General features: G+C 41.6%; 1 protein-coding gene across 1 annotated transcript in view; it reads right to left on the bottom strand.

Moving 5' to 3' along the window:
* Positions 1-22306, bottom strand: part of LOC149070540 (uncharacterized) — a 157965-nt gene that overhangs the window by 8833 nt on the left and 126826 nt on the right. Inside the window, exons 11-13 of the mRNA XM_089249147.1 lie at positions 15017-22264; positions 13758-13943; positions 1206-9119 (exon numbers count right to left, since the gene is read on the bottom strand). Coding sequence (XP_089105273.1) covers positions 1206-9119; positions 13758-13943; positions 15017-22264 — 15348 coding nt within the window. The remainder of the gene's footprint in view (positions 1-1205; positions 9120-13757; positions 13944-15016; positions 22265-22306) is intronic.

Here is a 22306-nt window from a genome sequence, read left to right as displayed (position 1 = left end):
CCACAGAGAGCAACAGTCCTACAACGATAAATCATTCAATCATAACACTTCACTCATAGTTAGAAAAACTGGTGGCAGATGGCAGCACTACACATAACAAGCATTACAGAGAAACAAAAACTTCACGTCAGGTTTCACTACACGTACACGCACATTCCCGCGTGTACCGATTCGTTGGGGGTTCCGCGGGGGAGGGGTGCATGTGTGGTGTAGCAGTAGTAGGTAGGGCTCGGGGATCCATGATGTTCTTAAGTCAGCCATCTCGTTGGGCAATCTGCCTGTTGTGGCGTTGTATTTGTATAAATAAAAATCTTTAGTTATTTGGAGGGCCGTGTTTGTCTGCTCCTTTAAGACACCACTGTTCTTACATCGAGTTCTTGTGAATCTGGGGATTCTATCTTAAGATTATAAACACGTATAACAGTATTACTTGGTGTGGTCGCCCACAGGTTTCACGAGAAGCTCTAATTCCGTCCTGAATGTCTGAAAGGGGTTGAACACTCCTGAACTATAGAATTCTATTGACCTTTTGTCCTGTTCAGGGCTAGCCAGACAGTTTTCTATAGGTTGCTCAGCAGACAAAATGAGATAAGTCAATTTCCGCATCCACGAGGGACTTGATCCATACGTGTTATCATCATAGATATAACCATTAATCTTATGCCTATGGTTATCATTCTGTTTCCGAAGCAATTGGTGGGGAATTGTTGTGGGTGAGGACTCTATAGCCCGTTTAGATGTGCAATATTGCTGCAGCATTCTGGCACCTGCTTGACGACTTTTTTTCCCTTCATGAGGGAAAAATGTGGAACAGTCTTTGCCCCCCTCCCCCCGCGCCTTTCTTGTGTCCCCTCTTTGAGAGTTATAACCGCCTCCCCATAGCCTTTTTCGCGCGAACACCGGACGACTTAGTAAATTGGGGTTGAAATGCCGGTCTACGTAAACGGGTTTTACGCAAATCCTTTTACTTGGCTTTAAACAGGCTTTCCTCATGTAAACGGGCCTTACGTGAGCTACATCTTATGATCAATTGTTTATCAACTATTTCTTTTTTTGACAACGGCGTCCATTGTATATCATTGTCATGCTTTAAACTTTTGTTTTTTTCCTCGTTAGTTTTGGTATTAGCACCAGATAATTGAATAAGAGGTTACTTAGGAACTTACTCGAGGCAAAATCAACCATAATTATGGAAACAAACTTACTTGTGTGATTAGTCGTCGACTCCGTCGATGTGATGATATCTTGTAGTGAGGTTGCGTTCAAGATAAGCGTGGCATTAATCTCTTCTTCAACTCCGATAGGTGGCTGAGAGCTGCTACTCCTAACTTCAGATTGTGTCACTATTTCTTCCCTTCTCGTTGTGGTTTTGGTTATTACAGCGTCGAGCAACGTCGGCAATCGATCCGATCCTGCATGGAGTGTGACACTCGTGAATTTCGGGAAAGTTGATCCGATCGGCAACGTGATGTTCGCTTGAAGTGACGTACGAGCAGTCGTAGTTTCGGACACTGTTTCGTTCATCATAGGTTCTACAGTAGGAATAGCCCTCAACGCTTTCGCTGGAGTTGTCTTTGGAAGATCTATCTTCTTTTCAGCGTCATCTGGTGATGGTACTTCGGGGGTCTGAGTGACAAACGAAACGTCCTCAGTGGATGACGTCAATCCAACAACAGTTGTGTTAGCATCCATAGCAGTAGGCTGTGAGGAACTGGTAGTTTCCGTTGCGAAAACATATGTTGTTATAAGAGCGTCAGCCTCGGTTGAAGCGTTGAAAGGCTCGCGTTCGGTTCTTCTAGTAGTGATGTCAGGCTCTTCCGAAGCCGTTAAGTTTGCATCAGTAACAGTCAGAAGATCTTTCATACTGGTGATGATTGACAATGTTGAACCTGCATCCGTTGTCAAATTACCTGCGGTTGAATGATTTGTAGGCTCAGAGGCATCAGTTGGTATGGTGGACGTTATATTCGTCATCAGAGTTACTGTAGTGGAGATCGCGGAGATATCCTTGACAACTGGAGTCGTCGCACCAGTCACATTCGTCACTTCTTCCATGATGGTTTGACTATCGAGATCTGTTTTCTTATGCTCAGCTTCCGGCATTACAGTTGATGGTGGAAGTGAAGATGACAATGATTCCTCTTCCAGTATCGAATCAGAAATGGTATATTGAGTCGAGACAGAGAATTCATCTGTTTTTTCTTCGTCGCCCAAAGTAGATATGCTATGTGGTATCTCACTCATAGCGGCGGACGTGGTTTCCACTGTCCTCTCATCTATTTTTGTTTCAGTGCTACTAGCCATGATGACTTCCTTTGTGATTCCTTCACCCGTGACATTGACTGCTTTACGAGTCACCAACGTTCCCTTGGGTTCTTTAGTTGTGAACAAATCTTCTCTCTGTGTGGAAGATAGAGAAACGGATTCTGAAACGGTTCTATCCGTCGATATTCTTGATGAAGTGGCATCAGAAGTGGTGGTCATTTCACTCACAGTGCTAGTCACCTCTGGTTTCGATGTCTCTGTTTCTATCAAAGAAGCACCTGTCGTGACAACATCGGAAGGCGTAGCTGTTTCTTCGAAGAATGTCCCTGTAAAATTTTTGTCAGATTTTCGTAGAGTGACAGTTGTCATCATGTCCGGAGTTTCTGTTTTTATGGAAGAGACAGTCCTTGTGGTGTCCTCTATATTTTCGATAAGGCTTTCCGACGCAACTGTGGATGTTGTTGTGCTTTCGGTTTCTTGCTTAGAGGAATCACTTATAGTAGCAGCGTCGAACTCAGTTTTGCTGAAATCTGCTATTCTTTCCGTGGTAGTTGAATGAATGGCAGTTGTTTTACGAGTGGTCCGCTCAGCGATGATCGTTGCTGGTTCGTCTGATTGAATCTCTGCGGTTGTTTGTTTATGTAAGTCCTCTACAGACAGAGATGTCACCTGGACCTTAGAAGACGCCGCAGTCCTGGCAGTTGTTTCCCGCGCTGTAGAAAGTCTATCAGAAGAAGGTGTGCCTGTAGGTTCTGTCGTAGAAACATCAGCTTGCGTCGTGGTTTCTAGTACCGTTTTCGAGACTTTTGGAGTTTCTATCGATTCGGCTTTCTCAGTTTGAGTACCGATCATGTCTGCGGTAGCTGGCTTGCCAGCAGTTGGCTGTATGGTCGTCACCCACTGCGTTGAAGTCGAGTCCTCGTCGAATGCTACTTTTGTTGATGCTTTATCAATCACCATCGTTGTTTCTTTGTGGATGCCTACATCCGTTGTTTCATCCATTGTCATTTTTGTCGTCGGTCCAGTCGAGCTTGCTTCCTCGGTGGCGGCTGCAGTAACCGTCTCCGACTCGTCAGTCTCAACAGGAAGAGAGGTAGTGGCCATTATCATTGTGGTCTCGGAAGTTTCGGAGAGTTGAACCGATGGCTTCGATGTAGCCAACATGGCGATTGTTTGGTCCGTAAGTTTTTTCGTCGTTCTCATCATGGTCGGTTTCTGGGTAGGAGCAGTAGCGTCATCTGTGCCTTCAAGCGTAGTTTTCACACTTCCTTCTGAGATCACTTCTTCTGGCTGCTGAGTGGTTTCTTCAGCACGTTGATGAGAAGACGCTTCCGGTGATGTCGTTGTTGATTCCCTGATAGTTTGCTCTTCCAGGGCTATGGAAGCTGTTCCAATAATAGTATCAGTGTCCGATTCTTGTAGTGTACTAGATGTTGCAAACTTAGTACCTGCATAAGTCGACAAATCGCTAGTAGTATCCAAGATTGTAACAGTGACACCTTCTCTGCTTTCGATGTCTTTCGTTGAAATCTTGATCGTTGTCGGTGCCCTAGGAGGTGGTTCCGTAATTGTCACTGTTGTGATCTCACCTTCTTCTTCAATGGTACTTGCAGTTTCATGATGAGAGACGGCATCCGTGGCAATTGTTAGTTCTAACGCTTCACTGGCTTTTGATTCAGATATCGTTGAGGATATTGTTGTATAAGACTCCGTTGTTTTTTCAGTGAAAGCAACGGTTTCAAAAGTCTTACGGTCAGCAGCTGTTACATCATGAGCAGTAACACTCTCGCTAGTTTCTACGTCTGTTTGTTCAATCATTATTTTCGTGCTCGTGGTAATCATTGATGTGTCTTCAGCTGCAGTCGACGGGAACGTGGTAGCGTTATCCATCGATGGAGACGCCTTTATCGTGGATACGCTTTCTTCTGTTCTTTCAGACGTAATTTCAGCGACGACATCAGCATCAAACTCCATTGAGGAGGTTACTTTAGTTGGTTCTGTGATTCGCCTAGTTGAAATAACCTCCTGTGTTCTAAAGCTCGTCGGTGATTGCTCTATTGTACTAGATGATATAACACTTGATGACTCGGCTCCGGCATCAAATTCTGCGGCTTTATCAGGTATTTGGATAGTTGTGAAGCTCTCGTCAGCCATTGTTGGTTTTTCGGTTTCCTTAATCGTGACAGGTGAAGCTGATAAAGTATCCTGTGAGCCCAATGTCGAAGCACCAGTCTGTTCAGAAACGCTCACCGTTTGCGTTTTCTCATGAATGAGATCAAGAGTAGGAATCGATGGAGAAGATGGTGCTCGAGTAGATGGAACCTTAATGAAATGAACCTCCTTCGCTTCATCGGCATGAGTTGATGAAGTGCTGCTTGATTGTTCTGTGGTTTGATCTGTGATGACGAAGGTTTGTGTTTCCTCCAAACTTGATTTATCCAAGTCGGATGCATTTGTTGACAGTTCAACGAACGTCGATGCGTCGATTTCTTTTATTGTCGTTCCAAACCGAGTTGTATCAAGCGCAGTTTCCGATGTTGCTCCTTTCTTCGGGTGTATATCGCTAAAAGGTCTCATGGTTGTAGTTACAAATTGAACGACTCTATCTTCTGGAATTATCGAAAATTCGGAGACTGTTTCACTTTCGGTTTCCACAATTTCTGCAGTATGCGTTGTCCTTCTTGATGACTCTTCGGATCTCGTCGATGCAATTTTGGGAGAGGTCGTTGTAGTCAATAGAGTAGTCGTTTTAATCGTTTCTGGAAGTCTGGTGGTTATGAATGTGAAAACGGCGTCGGTTGGTATTTTTTGCGAGATAGGTATGAAGGGTTCTTCTTTCTGCTCTGAAACATCAGTTCCTGCTTTTTCTGCTGAGGCGGTTGTGGGTGATACTGTGGATTCCGTTTCATACACGTGTGTTGGTGTTTCAGAAGCCACTGTTATTGTTGCACGCTCAAGAGTCGATGCGTCTTCTTCCACAACAGCAGAAAATGCGGTTACGCTTGCCTGCGCTGATGCTGGTCTTGCAGTTGCCGTTGTTGCCTTTGTTACTGTCTCATCTATGAACTTCGGTGTTTCCGCCTCTACACGTGATGTACCTCCAGATACGACTGCCGATCCATCTGTCGTATCCGACAATTTCACAATGGATGTGGCTTCGGGTTGCGTTAATAGAACTTCAGGTGTTGAATGAGATGATGGTCTGGAAACGGTAGAAAGTTCTTCAGTAGTCATCTCTGCCTTGGGCTGATCATGAGCAGCTGTGGGTTCCTTTTCTGATTCAGCCATGAGCTCTTCACTTTCGGAAATTGATATTTCAGTGGTGGTTGGTTCTTCAGAGGGTACTATTTCTTTCTCAACTGTGATCTCTTTTGTTGATGCTACCGATGGTCTTGAAGTAGTCGAAAATCCTTCAGTAAGCATCTCCGTCTTGGGTTCATAATGAGCTAGTGTGGTTTCTTTTTCTGATTCAGCCGTGAGCTCTTCACTTTTTGAAGTTGATATTTCAGTGGCGGTTGGTTCTTCAGAGGGTATTTCTTTCTCATCTTTGATCTGTTTTGTTGATGTCGCTGACGTCTCCGTAACAATTCCATCAGTTGAAATCAATGGTTTCTCAGTTTCAGTCGTTTTAGTTTCTTTTGCTGGTATATCAGTTGCGAATTGATCTTTTGCTGTTATTTGTGCCTCAGTTCTAGTCTGACCACTTGCTTTAGTTGACGTCTCGGTTGTTAAATGTACACTTTTCCTCGTCTCTGTTGAAATTTTCTCTTTCACGGTTACTGGTGCCTCAGATTCAGTTTGCTCAACTGCCATCGTCCACGTCTTGATTGTGGTGTGATCGCTCACTTCCAATGATATGTCGGTTGTTACTTCTTCACTTGTCTTCACAAATTCTACAGAAGTGGTTTGTTTACTTGACTCAAACGTTTCAGTTGTGAACTGATCTCTTGCGGTCATTGATGCCTCTGTTTCGGTCTGCTTGCTTGCCATCGTTGAAATCTCAGATGGGATTTCTTCAGTAGCAGTCACTGATGCCGAAGTTACAGATTGTTCACTCGTTTTCACCGCCAATTCAGTCACGATTTGTTCTCTTGTAGTCACTGGTGACCCGGTTTCAGTCCGTTTACTTTCTTTTGCTGATGTCTCGGTTGTGAATTGTTCTCTTACGGTCATTGGTGCCTCAGTTTCTGTCTGTTTACTTGTTGGCGTTGACATCTCCGTCGGGAATTGTTTGCTTGTAGAAACTGACTCAGTTTGCTCAGTTGCTTTCATAGAAGATCCGGTAGTGATTTGTTCGCTCGTTGTCGATGGTGCTCCCATTTCAGTCTGTTTACTTTCTTTTGCTGATGTCTCGGTTGTGAATTGTTCTCTTACGGTCATTGGTGCCTCAGTTTCTGTCTGTTTACTTGTTGGCGTTGACATCTCCGTCGGGAATTGTTTGCTTGTAGAAACTGACTCAGTTTGCTCAGTTGCTTTCAAAGAAGATCCGGTAGTGATTTGTTCGCCCGTTGTCGATGGTGCTCCCATTTCAGTCTGTTTACTTTCTTTTGCTGATGTCTCGGTTGTGAATTGTTCTCTTACGGTCATTGGTGCCTCAGTTTCTGTCTGTTTACTTGTTGGCGTTGACATCTCCGTCGGGAATTGTTTGCTTGTAGAAACTGACTCAGTTTGCTCAGTTGCTTTCAAAGAAGATCCGGTAGTGATTTGTTCGCCCGTTGTCGATGGTGCCCCCATTTCAGTCTGTGTACTTTCTTTTGCTGATGTCTCGGTTGTGAATTGTTCTCTTACGGTCATTGGTGCCTCAGTTTCTGTCTGTTTACTTGTTGGCGTTGACATCTCAGTCGGGAATTGTTTGCTTGTAGAAACTGACTCAGTTTGCTCAGTTGCTTTCATAGAAGATCCGGTAGTGATTTGTTCGCTCGTTGTCGATGGTGCTCCCATTTCAGTCTGTTTACTTTCTTTTGCTGATGTCTCGGTTGTGAATTGTTCTCTTACGGTCATTGGTGCCTCAGTTTCTGTCTGTTTACTTGTTGGCGTTGACATCTCCGTCGGGAATTGTTTGCTTGTAGAAACTGACTCAGTTTGCTCAGTTGCTTTCAAAGAAGATCCGGTAGTGATTTGTTCGCCCGTTGTCGATGGTGCTCCCATTTCAGTCTGTGTACTTTCTTTTGCTGATGTCTCGGTTGTGAATTGTTCTCTTACGGTCATTGGTGCCTCAGTTTCTGTCTGTTTACTTGTTGGCGTTGACATCTCAGTCGGGAATTGTTTGCTTGTAGAAACTGACTCAGTTTGCTCAGTTGCTTTCATAGAAGATCCGGTAGTGATTTGTTCGCTCGTTGTCGATGGTGCTCCCATTTCAGTCTGTTTACTTTCTTTTGCTGATGTCTCGGTTGTGAATTGTTCTCTTACGGTCATTGGTGCCTCAGTTTCTGTCTGTTTACTTGTTGGCGTTGACATCTCCGTCGGGAATTGTTTGCTTGTAGAAACTGACTCAGTTTGCTCAGTTGCTTTCATAGAAGATCCGGTAGTGATTTGTTCGCTCGTTGTCGATGGTGCTCCCATTTCAGTCTGTTTACTTTCTTCTGCCGATGTCTCGGTTGTGAATTGTTCTCTTACGGTCATTGGTGCCTCAGTTTCTGTCTGTTTACTTGTTGGCGTTGACATCTCCGTCGGGACTTGTTTGCTTGTAGAAACTGACTCAGTTTGTTCGCTTGCTTTCACCAGAGATTCCGTTGTGCTTTGATCGTGCGTGGTCACTGGCATCTCCATTTCTGTCTGTTTACTCGGCATTACCGTTGGTTCAGTTAGGCTTATTTCGCTTGAGGTTACTGATGCCGAAGTTTGAGTTTGTTCACTCGCTTTCACCGACGATTCAGTTGTGGTTTGTTCACTCGTGGTCACTGCCGCTTCCATTTCAGGCTGTTCACTCGTGGTCACTGCCGCTTCCATTTCAGGCTGTTCACTCGTGGTCACTGCCGCTTCCATTTCAGGCTGTTCACTCGTGGTCACTGCCGCTTCCATTTCAGGCTGTTCACTCGTGGTCACTGCCGCTTCCATTTCAGGCTGTTCACTCGTGGTCACTGCCGCTTCCATTTCAGGCTGTTCACTCGTGGTCACTGCCGCTTCCATTTCAGGCTGTTCACTCGTGGTCACTGCCGCTTCCATTTCAGGCTGTTCACTTGCTTTCACCGATGGTTCAGTTGAGATTAGTTCGCTTTCAATTTCAGTTTGTTCACTTGCTTTCATTGACGATTCAGTAGTGTTTTGTTCACTTGTGGTCACCGGTGCTCCAGTTTCAGTCTGTTTACTTTCTTCTGCTGATGTGAGTTGATCTCTTGCGGTTGTTTGCATTTCAGCTTTAGTCTGATCACCTGCTTTTGTTGACGCCCCAGTTGTAAATTGTTCACTTTCCTTAAATGGCGTCAGAACTGCAGTTTGTTGACTTGTTTTTACAAATGCATCAGTAGTGGTTTGCTCACTTGTTTTCACCAATGCATCGGTACCGGCTTCACTTACTCTCTCTGTCTTCTCAGTTGTGGTGTGTTCACTTGTGGTCACTGATGTCTCGGTTACTGTCTCTTTACTTGCCATCACGAACGTCTCCGTTATTTGTTCATCAGTCATTTTCGTCTCGCTTGTGGGTAGAGCACTAGAACTGTGCTCTATACCCAACTCACGCAAAGTGTGTAGATCCGTGGACGGTGTTGTCAATTCCGTAATGAATGAACTAGCCTCTTCAGGTGTCATTATTCTCTTTGTGGTGACTGAAGCTTCTTCAGTTGTAAGAACAACAAGTGTAGTTTTACCGAATGAGAACTCTGTTGTGGGTGGCTCTGTTGTTTGTCCTGTAATAGCTAAAAAATAAGTTTCAAAATTAAAAAATTGTAAAATATAATGATTCTAATAGATATCATGACAAACACATTAAAATCATTACCATTTGTGGTCATAGATTGAGGTTAATGATTTTTCAATAATAATAATATCATAAAGAAATCCAAATGATTCAAGCATAACACGTGGTGTGAGCTCCGATTTCTGAATTCGAATATCTCTGCTAATATTGTAGTAAAAAACGGAGGATCTCTTTTGTTAGGCTCAGAAAAAAGAACCGTAAAGGACAGGGGAACTATTTAAAAATTAAACTTTTTATTTTGTGACACACTGTGTTTTTTCTTCCAAAACTGGTACCGAGTAAATTTTGAATACATTTTGAGTAGTTTTTAAATTGAACCCATACCTCTACGATAATGATGAGATAAAGACCGCATTAGCACTTATAGGATACCCTGTATACAGGATACACTGCCCATAAAAAAGATTATCGTAGTCTTAACCGTTTATATATTTGTGAAATAATCTTTTGAAAATCATATTAGCGACTTTGAACTACCGTAATCAGTTTTCCTTCCTCTAGAACAGTGGTTCTTTTTCCTATCCTGCAACCCAATGCAATAGAACTTTACCTTCCTTCACCAATTGGATAATGAATTTTCTATTCGTTATTTCTTTTTCTATAATCAGTTACATTAATTATCTGTATTTTAATTAATTTTTCATAAACTCTTTTGTTTATTATTTAATTCCCTGTTTCGCTACTGTTTATAATTTATAACTTTCGTTTTCTTACACATAAATTCAAAAGCTAAACTGAAAAAGTTACTCGGCATTTATCTCGTCAAGCGTTCACCATAGAGATATGGAACCATTTTAAAATCCTCAGAATGTGTGGAAAAATCACCCTGTACCCCTTTTGAGAGTGAAAGTACAGTATGTCACAAAATAAAAAGTCTAAATTTTTATATGAAAACGCCCTGTCCCAAAAACCGCATTAGATAATTGTTGCCCTGTTTCTTCCTAGGTCAACAAAAAAAAAATTCACTTTTCCATGTGATATAACTGAATTCAAAAATCAGAGAAAAGTTGGGAAAAAACAGCATAAACTATGGACAATGCTCCTTTCTCTCATTTATGATGTTCTTGCCAATTTTTATCTGATTTTTGAATTCTAATATATCACTTACAAACGCGAAATTTTTTTTTTTTAACCTCAGAAGAGACAGGTCAACTTTCTCATTGGGTTTTTAGGGCAGGGCGTCCATATAAAAATTGAGATTTTTTTATTTTATTTCGTGAAATACTGCATTTTCACTCTCAAAACTGGTACAGGGTGATTTTTGAACACATTTTGAGAATTTTGAAATTGAAAACATTCCTCTACGATGAGATGAAGCCCAAGTTAGATCTTACAGGACACCTTGTATATATGTTTGTTTGGCACTTGATTAAATTTTCTGACGTTCACGTCATTTTCACGTCAGTATCAAATTTAAGCGCAGCATGATAATAACACGAAGTACAATAATGTGAATAAACCGCGAAATATTTTGGATATTAAAGTTGTTTTCTTTCAATCGAAATGGAAAACAAGTACAACCGCTAATCGAAAAAGAAACTTTTGTAACGTGAATTTTATGGGATGCATTTCTACAAGCGAAAGTTGAAAAATATCTATATAAGAATATTTTCTTAAGAATCAAAAAATTCAATTTTTATTACCATTTCAATTTTTCTAAATAATTAATTAACATTGTCATGTTTTTTCTATCTCGAAACACATAAAAATGCATGCGTGCCACCCCGGTTAAGAAACACTTTTCTAGAACTACGCTAGTTTTTCCCTCGCCAAAGTTCCTGGACACCATAAGCAACAAAAGTAGCAAATAACCTGCTTTACAACTTCCTTAGGGACTCTAATGTATTCATCTTATGGCAAAACGCAAAACTCGCACGGTTATTTCCGAGTCTTAGGCTAAAAATCTGGGACTTTCATCTGGATATCGCCAATTCGTGTTTTTCGTATTTAGAGTAAACGTTGCTCATTAGAATCATGGGTAATGTCACACATTTGGGTATTGTTATCACTTTCGCAAAGTTCCCTTATTCATAAAAATTTATATATTTACTATGTTCTTAATGGGTTATAATAGCCACTATGATCTATGCACGTGTGGCGCTGCTTTTAAAATGGTTTCTCAAAAGTGAAAGCATGTGTGCAAGGTAAATTCATGTCCAATTTCTTTCAACTATAAACACATTCACAGTTCCTCGAGTGGAACACTTTCTCAAGGAAATCTGTAGAACGTTCCATACATCATAAAAAGTACTGTAATTCGTAATTACATCAGACAATTACATTCTAACTATTCACGATTTCTAAATATACAGGGTGCACAGCAAACGGGCTATTGAATTTTACTGGCGAACCGTTGACCTAGAGGTATACTTAGTTAGAAAAGGCTCCCACACAAATATCATGTAGTATTCGGATATTGTTATTCATGTTTCAAGGAGTTGTAAAGTTATTAAAATTAAAAAAATGACATTTTATACGTTCTCCGTGCGCCCTAAAACCCAGTTTAAAAGTTGTTGCCCTGTCTTTACTGATACCAACTAAACAAATTTCACGTTTCTAAGTGCGATATTCACTGAGATATTCGAATTCGAAAAACAGAGGAAAGTTGTGAAAACAGCTATAACAGCAGAAAAACCTGTTTTACCAGCATTTAACGCTGTTTTTTTCCAAACTTCCTCCGTTTTTGAAATTCGGATATCTTAGTGAATATAGCACTTAGAAACATGGGATATTTTCGTTGGCATCAGGAGAAATAGGGCAACAACTTTGGGTTTTGGGGCATCCGTGGAATGTATGAAAAGCTATTTTTTTTCATTTTAATAACTATACAACCTCTAGCAACATGAATGACATATCTGTGTATTACACGTTATTTGGAAACTTTTCCAATTGGAAGTATACCTCTAGAATCAGTGATTCGCCAGTAAAATGCTATAACCCTGTTTGCTATGCACCCTGTATATACAAAAAAATATTTTATCTTAAAGGAAAAAATATCTCGTTTGAGGAAAAAAACAGAAAAAAAAGCGTGATTTAACATTTTGAAACCTGTTATGTGGAAAGTTGGCCCTTTTCCCTACGTCCCCATTCAAACAAACGGGACATATGGTCATCGTAATTAGTCAGACTCTTTTTCCGGATTTAGTTATCAATTATTTATTGTTATCAGAAACCAATAAAATTGGTTTAGTCCTTATATGGTCACATTAAGTGGTGTGCACTGTGTTATATATTTCAATAATTGGCTCGCATTAATTCCACTTATTCACTCCTTTAGTTTTCACAAAACTTAGACTCAAAAAAAATTTTCAGTTTTCTCATTCCGAAATTTTATAATACCCTTCCCATTGAGATTAAAGAGGCAACTTCATTCCCGAATTAAAAAAAAATCTTAAGTTCCATCTTTTTCCAATTCCAGACATTGCGATTCACTTTTAATTTCATCTCCGGACTTTTTCTCTTAAACATAACTTTCATTTCCCCCCCCCCCCACTCTACTCAATGTATGCATTAAATAAATAAAAAAATGGGGGAAAAAATTCTGTCAAATAACATATCTAACTTTTTGTTCAGAAAACTTTAGACAATTGTTAATACATTGCATTGGTATGGATGTACATTATTGTATTCTGCATTGATTCATGTTCTCATTCGCATAAGCGTCACAGCACCTTCAACTCCGTTACATGTTTATTATTCACACCAATTGTATATATCTTGCCACCACATATTGTTACAATACTAATTGTTACATATACTAAATTCAATTACTTTCCTCTCCCTTATTTTCTTTTGTTCCCTGTTGTTGTTTTTCCACTTATCTTTATAATACATATTTTTACTTGTTTCATTAATAATAATTTTTCTGTCAAGAATTTTAACTTATTGTAGTAATCTAACATACACAAGCATTTTGATTGTAATAACCATTATGGGACTAATGTCTCAGCCGACCACAGTGGTGGTCGGCTGAAGTTGGTTTTCTGTGGTTCCCAACTTCAAGGCGCAAATGCGAGCCGATCTCCCGTTAAAAAGTCTCGCCACAGAGAGCAACAGTCCTACAACGGTAAATCATTCAACCATAACACTTCACTCATAGTTAGAAAAACTGGGGGCAGATGACAGCACTACACATAACAAGCATTACACAGAAACAAAAAAACTTAACGTCAGGTTGCACTACACGTACACGCACATTCCCGCATGTACCGATTCGTTGGGGGGTTCCGCGGGGGGGGGGTGCATTTGGGGTGTAGCAGTAGTAGGTAGGGCCTCCAAAAAATGGCTCGGGGATCCATGATGTTCTTAAGTCAGCCACCTCGTTGGGCAATTTGCCTGTTGTGGCGTCGTATTTGTATTTGAATGTATTTGTATTTGTATTTGTATTTGAATGTATTTGTATTTGTATTTGTATTTGAATGTATTTGTATTTGTATTTGTATTTGGATGTTTTGTACTTGTATATGAATGATGTTTTATTTTTTGTAATTATTTGAAATAAATTTGAAAATTTGAAAAGAAAATATATTCTAGATCAATAGAAATATTCTAGATGAAGTGTTTCCCTCAAACTTACGACATTGGAAGGCTATAGGACAACATTTGTGTTTTTCTGTCGATGCTGGAACGCAGCCCTCTCTCGGAGGAGTCTTGCATACTTGTCGCAAGCAAACGACTTGGTTATTTGAACAGTGGCATTGCTCACATTCGCTCACGTTCACGGCATCTCCGCTCTTATAAACCACTCCATTTAGTTCGCAATCTAGACAAGAGGAAAGAAAATTATATCAAACATGGTGATTTTCAGATAACAACAAAAAAGGCGGCGTGCGTGTGTAGCAGCCTTAGTAGGAGATAATATTGCTGAGGGAAAACACAAATACATACGAGGAGTTTATTTTCAAAAGGAAACATATTTCCACTTTTGCTATATTTACAGTAGAAGTAAAAAACTTATTAATATTTAAATACTATGTTTTTGTTCAACATTCAAAGGAGTTATCTACATTCAAATTTTGGAAATGTTCCGTTTTGAAAGAAAATTAGTAGAAATGTTGCTTTTTTATCAAAATTCTAGCTCGTTAAGTCTGAAAATTTGGAAATTTCTACACCAGTCATTGATTCCAGAAGGTTTCACATAACCAAGCAAGGTAATCCGGAAACACACTACGCTGACGTGACGTGATTATCAACGTCTTATCCTACACAGACGTTGTGAATTTCCCCGAATAGGGATTCACAACGTCTCTGACATGACGTAAAATTACGTCAGGTTAGTGTAGTGTTTTCGCTCTCAAGAATAACAAAAAATACGATCATTCTGCAGTGATGATTCTACATTCTACACGATATTTCATAACGGACACTTCCGTTAGCGGCCACTTTCACCAATGGACACTTTTTGAGTTACATCGATATGGGATCACTATCCATTGGCTCATGGGTGTCTGTTATCAAGAGGTTCTATTGTAGAATGCGACTTTGAAAGTGCTTCTAAAAAATGTGAGGTTTTGAAAAAATCCCTTAACGTCAATAGAACTACCGCTTTGTTATGTTCCCTTTTGAATGAAAAATACTGAAGTGAATAAACAAGGTGGATATGTTCCCTTTTGGTAGGAACGTAATTTTGAAAAAAAATATTACCGTTTGAATAAACCATATTGGATAATCCGAGCTTATCTCAAAGGTTCAGAAACCCTTGATAAGTTCATTAAAAAAAAAAAAGTGGAAAATATCCCCTTTTGAAAATAAGTTACTCATATACAGAAGTTCAAAATGATGGAAATTTTTCTAAGTCATATCAAACATCATGAAACCACTTTTGTCTCCACTCACCTAAATCGCTTTGGTCTGCAGCAGTCACAGACGATGAAACGATGTCAAAAGACGCAGTGGTTGTCTTGAACGAAGTCGTCGTTGCAGTCGCTGCAGTTGAGTCTGTACTTGGGGAAGATGGAGTTACCTTCGCAACTGGAATGTCTGTGTGGATTTCCTGCTGATGAGTCACCTTCACCTCTTCGTCAAACTCCGTTACTTTCGGTTCAACTCTTGACGGACTACTTTCAGTAGAAGTAGAACTTTCATCGACGTATGACGTAGTTGTCGTAACTCTCTCCGATTTTTCCGTCACTTCATCTTCCAATGTTGAGATTCGAGTTGAAACCCTTGTAGAGTCAGTACCTTCGTGTTCTGTAATTGTTACATTGTGAATATGAGACACCGCTTCATCTGCGACAGTTTCCAGATGAGTTGTGCTGGTCATCGCCTCAGCTGTATCAGACCTCGTTTCAATTGCAGCAGGAACAGTTGTCGATGGCCCCATGACTGAAGTAAGTTCGGACTGAGCAGCAGTCGTAGACCGCACTTGGATTCCGAAGTCTTGTTTCGAAGTGGTTCCCTTTTCTGTAATATCACTGGTTGTGTCTGTAGCTATGCTAGTGAAGCTGGTCGACAGAGTTTCGTCACCTAAGATGACTTTCGTAGATGAATGAGAAATGCTCTCCTGCGTCGCCGGTATGGATTGCGTACTTTGTGTAGAAGATATGTCATCCTTAATATCCTGCGGAGGCATTACCGTCTCATCATCGGCATCTTGCGGTGGTATGACTGTCTCGAATATCGATACCACCTTAGTGGTTGGTTTCAAAACACCTTCAGGGATTTTTCCAGTCAAGTCTTCTGCTTCTGTAACTAATGATGTTGTTGATATTGTTGTTTTATCGGCGAGCATTGTTGTCCTGTGACTTTGGGACGCTGTTGAATCTCCAGGCATTCGCTTCTCCGTAGCTACTGGGGACGATGACGATGTAGTGTTATCATGTAATGCGAAAACTCTAAAATCCGTCGTTCCTTCATGCTTTGTGGTATCCATTACTGTCGTCTTTGCTCTTACAGAAGTGGTGGTTGTACTCACTGTAACAGGCGATTCTGGTGTGTAAACTCCAGTTGAAGTTGATACTGCAGGCTCGTCAGATGAGGTCTCTTCTGCGGATGGAATTTCTGTTGACGGGACATGTGCTTTAAATGTTGATGTTTTTTCATCGCTGGATATCGTTTCTGAGGTTGTGGCAGAATCATCGGTTCTGTGATCTGCCGCATCAATGTCGGATGACTCTAATCCTTCATCTCTTGTGGAAGTTCTGTCTGAAATGAAACTCATTTCAGTTGAGGCCGATTCTCGTGATTCTTCAGTTGCTACTGAAGTAGCAATCTTTCCGGACGTGGATTCGCCTTTGTCTGAGGTCGCAAACGAGGTTGTTCTTATCTCTTCGTCAATAATTCCTCCTGGGGCCTGAGTAATGGGACCGTGAGTCGTTATGGATACTTCCTCACGAGTTTGCTCTGATGATGTCTCTCTCACTTCATCGAAAATACTTGAAGACGTTATTTCCGTTTTTGAGCCTGGTGTGTCAGTGTCTTTCTGTGTTTCTTCTGCTGTGCTCTTTGCAAAAGACTCGGGGGTCGTTTTGTCAAGTGGTCCGTGTTCTCGTGTAGCAGTCACGGACACTTTAGAAATGTCTACTTCACTTGCTACTGTCGAAGAAAGAATTGAACTAAATGTGAGCTCTTCGTCTTGTGCGTGGAATGGTGAAGAAGGTTCAGTTTCTGACGACGGAGTCTTTTCAGATGTGGAACTGGTTTCTGGCAATCCTGTTTGCTGAAGCTCGATCGTTGCAGCTTCTCTCACTTCTGTGGGCTTCTCGGTTGTAGAAGGAGTAGTTTCCATTTCTTCCGGAGTTTTTGTGTCGAATTTCTCTTCTGTTTTTGCTGTTGTGCCCTCTGTTGTTTTAAATATTTCCAAAGCTGGTTTTTCTGTTCCCGCGTCATCAGATATCATAATTGGTGTCCCTACGCTTGTCGATTCACTTGGTACTGTTTCAGTTGCCTTGTGTGTGGTTTGTGGTTTGGGATGTGTGGTAACGGGTTTCTTGGATGTGACTCCTTCAGTTGCAGTAATTTTCACAGTCGTCATATGTGATTCAGGGGTAGCTGTTTCATCCGCTGTGGATCTGGGTGTTGTAGAAATTGCCGGTTTTTCATCGGATACAGGTATTGTTGCGTCATCCCCTGCTACCGGGGATTTATCCTCTGCCGATAACGTAGTCATCGAATCTTGTTTTGATGTGGTGAAAATAGTATCAGTCGTTACAAATGATTCTTTTGTTGATGAAGACACGTCCACAGTTTCTGTACCAGTTGAGGTCTCAGTTTCACCTGTGCTCCTTTCGTGAGCTTCAGCATCTGTGGGTTCCCTTGATTGGTGCTCTTCTTCCAAGGTCGTTTCTCTCGGAATTTCCATTTTATCAGTGTCAACACCTCCATGTATAGTAGAAGAGATTGTACTCTTAATTTTTGTTGCAGTCGTATCATCAGTGGTGGTTTCATCTCCTTCCGTCATTTTCAACATGCTTTCTGTTGATGCCGTTCCAGTACTTGGACCTGTTGTTGACAAAGACGTCGCTTCAGAAGAAAACTGGTCTACTTCAGCCGTTTCTGCCTTTTTCACAAAGCCAGTGGTAGTTCTAGACTCTTCTTCATCGGCTTGTGTTTTTTCCGTGGTATCGAAATCCTTAAAGGTAGTAGCATCAGTTGTAACGACAGGTTGTTTTGTTTGTTTCTGTGCATCCGTTGAAGGGACGTGATCAGTCACTTCCATTTGTGTTACGGCATCCGTGGGAATTCTGCTGCTCGTGGTGGAAGTAGTGATATCTACCATCATGGTGATTCTGTCGAATGGAGTTTCATCCACGTCTTTCTTTGGCTGCTCTGTTGTAGCTGTGGAAATTCGTTCGGATGCTGTAGATGCTTTCGGTGTTGATGGTTCTTCTATTTCCGTAGTCGGGATGGGTTTCTCCGATTCAGTCCCATCGATTTTCTTCGTAGAAGTCATGAACATTTCTGTTGTAACTTCTGAAGGATATGTCGAAGTTTTTTCGATTTCTGAGGCTGCTGTGACTTCACTTACTGTCCCTGTGATTTCAGACACTCGTTTCGTAAGAAGTACATCCTCGTCGGTTGACTCCCGAAGTGTCACAAGTGAGGTTGTTTCTTTTCCAGTTTCGGTCACACTACTCAATCCTGACAAAATGGTCGTTGATTCTGCTGTTTTTTCAGTCGAATGAATTTTACCTGTTTCAGTAGAGGTCGAGATAACTCCTGCCGGAGTTGTAATTTCTTCAGCTTCAGTTCTCAAATCATCGGGTAAACGAGTTGTTCCTGTATCACTTAATATAATGTCTTCAGTTTCCAGTTCCGAAGTTGTTTGAATCTCAGCCAACTCAGTCATTGATTCTACGCTCGTTGTGCTTATATGCATTTCTGATAAAGGCGTTGACGTAGATACGAGTTCTGATGAGGTCGCAGATGTAGATGCAAGTTCGGATGAAGGAGTTGACGTTGATGCAAGTTCTGATGGAGGAGTTGACGTTGATGCGAGTTCTGATAGAGGAGTTGACTTGGATGCAAGTTCTGATGAAGGAGTTGACGTTGACGTAAGTTCTGATGGAGGAGTTGACGTTGATGCGAGTTCTGATGGAGGAGTTGACGTTGACGCAAGTTCTGATGAAGGAGTTGACGTTGAGGCAAGTTCTGATGAAGCAGTTGACGTTGATGCAAGTTTTGATGGAGGAGTTGATGCAAGTTCTGATGGAGGAGTTGACGTAGATGTAAGTGGTGAAGAAGTCTCTTCGTCTAGCAGAGTTGTTTTTTCATGATGAGTACTTGTTTTGGTACTTTCAGATAACGTAGTTCTTCGAATATCTTCTGTGGTCTGCACGGAGAACGTGTATGCTTTTTCTTCTTCAAAATCCATAGATGTAGTTATGGAACTACCAGTTGTGCTAGTCTGCTTCGTTCGATCGACGTCAGATGTAGATGTTTCTGCCACATCTATAGCTTCTGATGTAGTTTTTGCCGATGTCGATGTTCTGATCACAGTAGGTCTCTTTCTTTCATGAATATTTGATTCATCAATTTCAGTTGTGATTTCGGTTTCTGTGGAGGATATTTCAGGTGCACTGGTGAGGTCGAACTTCTTGACAATAGTCACATGATCCACAGTTTCTGTTGTGGGGGTTTCTGTGGATATTTTGATATCGGCTGGAATGTGAGAAATATCATCTTTGATCGTTTCAGTCGCAAACGATTCCGTTACGTTGGCATTTGCACTTGCTGTCACGTGCTCAGAGTCCATTCTAGTTTCCGTTGTCTCTCTCAAAGTCGCGACTGAAGATTCTACGTGGGGAATACTTGTAGGTGATTTTTCAGTGACTTCATCAGTACTGGTTGCGCTTGTCTTATAAGGAGTTGATTCAGCAGTGGAGCTAGTCTCTGGAGTTTCCGTGACTTTAATGTGTGATTCAGGAAGTCCCATGGTCGGGCTGGATTCTACCATGGTCGTGACAAATGCACCATCTTCAAATTCAGTTGAAATATCTTTAATTCCTTGAGAAGTCATTCCTGTAACGTCCAATTTAGGAGTTTCCGGCTTCTCAGTTGCCTTCGCTTCATGCTGCAACGGTAATTCAACACTGCTGTCTTCAGTTCGTGGTGGAGATGGAGGTTCCGTTGAAAATGCAACAATTTCTTTTCGAGATGGCGTTGATTCTGTTATCGTTGTGGTAACGAATGCATCATCAGTAACTTCTGCCGAAAAACCGTCATCCGGTATTTTACTTTCTGCAGTTGGAACAGCAATTTCTGTACTTTCATCAACCGGAAATGGCTTCTTACTCGTCAACTGCGTAGGTTTTTCTGGAGACGTGGTTGTAGAACTTGTCAGTTCCGTCGTAGAGCTACGTGTCTCACTTGTTGTTGGGACTGCTTTCTCATCTGCAAGAGACGATGGCCTCTCTGTCACGGGGGGTAAGCTTGTTTCAACACCCTCTGGGGATCCATGACTAACTAACGTAGTGACTTTTGGTGTGATTCCTGAAGCAGCCAATGGCTTCTCAGTTGAGGTTGGAAGACGTGTAGTTGCTGCTGTGGATTCGATCGAATAACTAACTTCATCGGGTACTTTTCCAGGTGTTGTCTCAGATGAAATTTCTGGTCTGGTAGATTGCTGCGTACTCGACGCGAATTCCTCATCTTTGCTGATAGGTTGATCTGAAATCTTTGCATCTTCAGTCTGCGAAAAAAATGCTGTTGCGGATGAAATTTCTGGCTCTGATTCACTGATCATTTCTGTTGGAACCGAACGGGTAGTGGAGACAGGTGACTGGCTCTTTTCTTCAGTGGTCGCTTCGAGTGGAAGTTTCGTAACGGGAACTGACACTGTTTGTGATGTAGTACTATGTGCCAAAGTTGTTTCGGTTTTGCGCCCTTCTTCATCTTTCATCGTCGTTATTTCAGCCAATGTAGTACTGCTAGGTGTTACTCCTGTCACTTCTTTTTTCTCATCCAGACCAGAAACAGAACTAGCCGTAAACTCGTCCTCGGAAGCAATCGCAGCTGTTGTGGTTTTACTTGTCGTACTTGGTGCCGAAATATCAGTACTGACGCTAGACTTTTCAGTGATTTCCGTAATTGGCTTCAAGTGAACAGAAGTGTGATCAGACGGGCTTTCCGTCAACGTGCGCTGTTCTTCAAGTGGCAATTCAGTTCCTAGTTCGAGTTCTGCCTCCGTTGTTACTTTTTCAGTTGATGTTCCAGTACTTGTTTGGGTGGTAGCTGATGTCGTAGCATCCACCAGAGTTTGCTCTGTAGTGCCGGAAAGAGTCGTTGATTTTCCATCCGTAAATGAATGTGTAGCCAACAATACGTCAGATTCTGTCAATTTCAGAGAAACGTCAGTTCTGATTCCATATCCTTCAGTCGTAGAATCTCGAATTTTTTCTTCTTCGGTTGAACTAATCGTTACACGATCGAAATCGGATGCTCCTGTAGGCACCAATTCGTCTTCTGCTGTTGCTACACCCTCAAATGACACAATAGTGGGTTTAGTGTCCAACTGAGCATCAGTTGCCTTCACCGTCACTTTTTCTGCCGTCACCGCTGCGGTAGTTGAATGCATCGTCGTGGGCTCTACTGATTCTTCAGAAGTTTTTTCAGTTTCTGTTGATGCGACAGGGCTTCCATCTGTAACTTTACTCGTAGATAATATGTCTGCTTGTGATGGCGTAGAGAGTTCATCGCTCGAAATACCATCCTCAAGTTTTTCAACTGTTGTTTCAGTCTCCACAGGCACGGTTGTCTGAATCACTGGGGTTTTTTCCGATGTTGTCTTGAAGTCTTCAGATTTCTCCGTTGTTGCTGAAGTTGGCTGAATATCTCCTGGAGTTGTTGGTGGTTCAGTAAATGTCTTCTTCGTAGTCGAAGGTGGGTGGAATTTTACTTCTGTCGTCGATGATGGTGATTCCACCGTTTCGGTTGATGTGCGAGATGGGTGTTCTGCTGTGGCTGTGACGTCTTCTTCAGATGCAACTTCTTCTGTTTGAGTACCAGTGACTTTTCCTAAGAGATCAGGTTTCTGAGAACCAGTAACTGGCTCTGTATGTTCTAGAGTTTCAGTGAAATTCATTTCTGCTGCAGACACAGTCACGGTTGCTTCAATCGGCTCTTTCGTGGTAAATTGAGACATATCAGGTTGTTCGGGTGTGATCTGTTCTTGCATTACAGGTCCTTGATCTACAGAAATATTCTGAGCTAGCACAGTGGTAATTTCGGTAGGTGGTGAGGTAGCGCTAGTTTGGGTGCTTGTTCCTGATTTCGTTGTTTGGTACTCTCTTTCCTCAAGAACGGTCTGTGTAGAGGTTCCTTCCGAATGAGTGAATTCTACATCTAATATTATTTGTTGGGTAACCTGACCTGCAGGTGGCTTCGATGTAGTAGCTGCAGAATGTTTAATGATGTCGGTTTCTAATTCGGATAGTTCACTAGATGGGGTTGTATCATACATGGTGGAGGTTATGAAGCTCGTCGGAGACAGTGTTATTTTGATATCTAGAGCCGACGTCGTCGTGGACAGCTCGTTGAACTGAGGCAATTCCGTCTGTTCTAATGATTCAGTCTCCCCGATGGCTCCTCTCGTCGTCGTCTTCGAGGCCTCGAACGTTGTCTGAGTTGGCTCGTCTTTCTCTGACACTGAAATAAATAGCGAAAAAATGTCTGAGTCAAAAATTATTT

The sequence above is a fragment of the Pholcus phalangioides genome, unplaced genomic scaffold (assembly GCF_987345545.1).
Source record: "Pholcus phalangioides strain wild (caught in Gottingen) unplaced genomic scaffold, Ppha-v1.0 ptg000021l_1, whole genome shotgun sequence".
In the NCBI taxonomy this organism is placed as follows: domain Eukaryota; kingdom Metazoa; phylum Arthropoda; class Arachnida; order Araneae; family Pholcidae; genus Pholcus; species Pholcus phalangioides.
The sequence above is the reverse complement of the archived record's forward strand: the minus strand, read 5'-3'. Positions and strand labels throughout refer to the sequence as shown.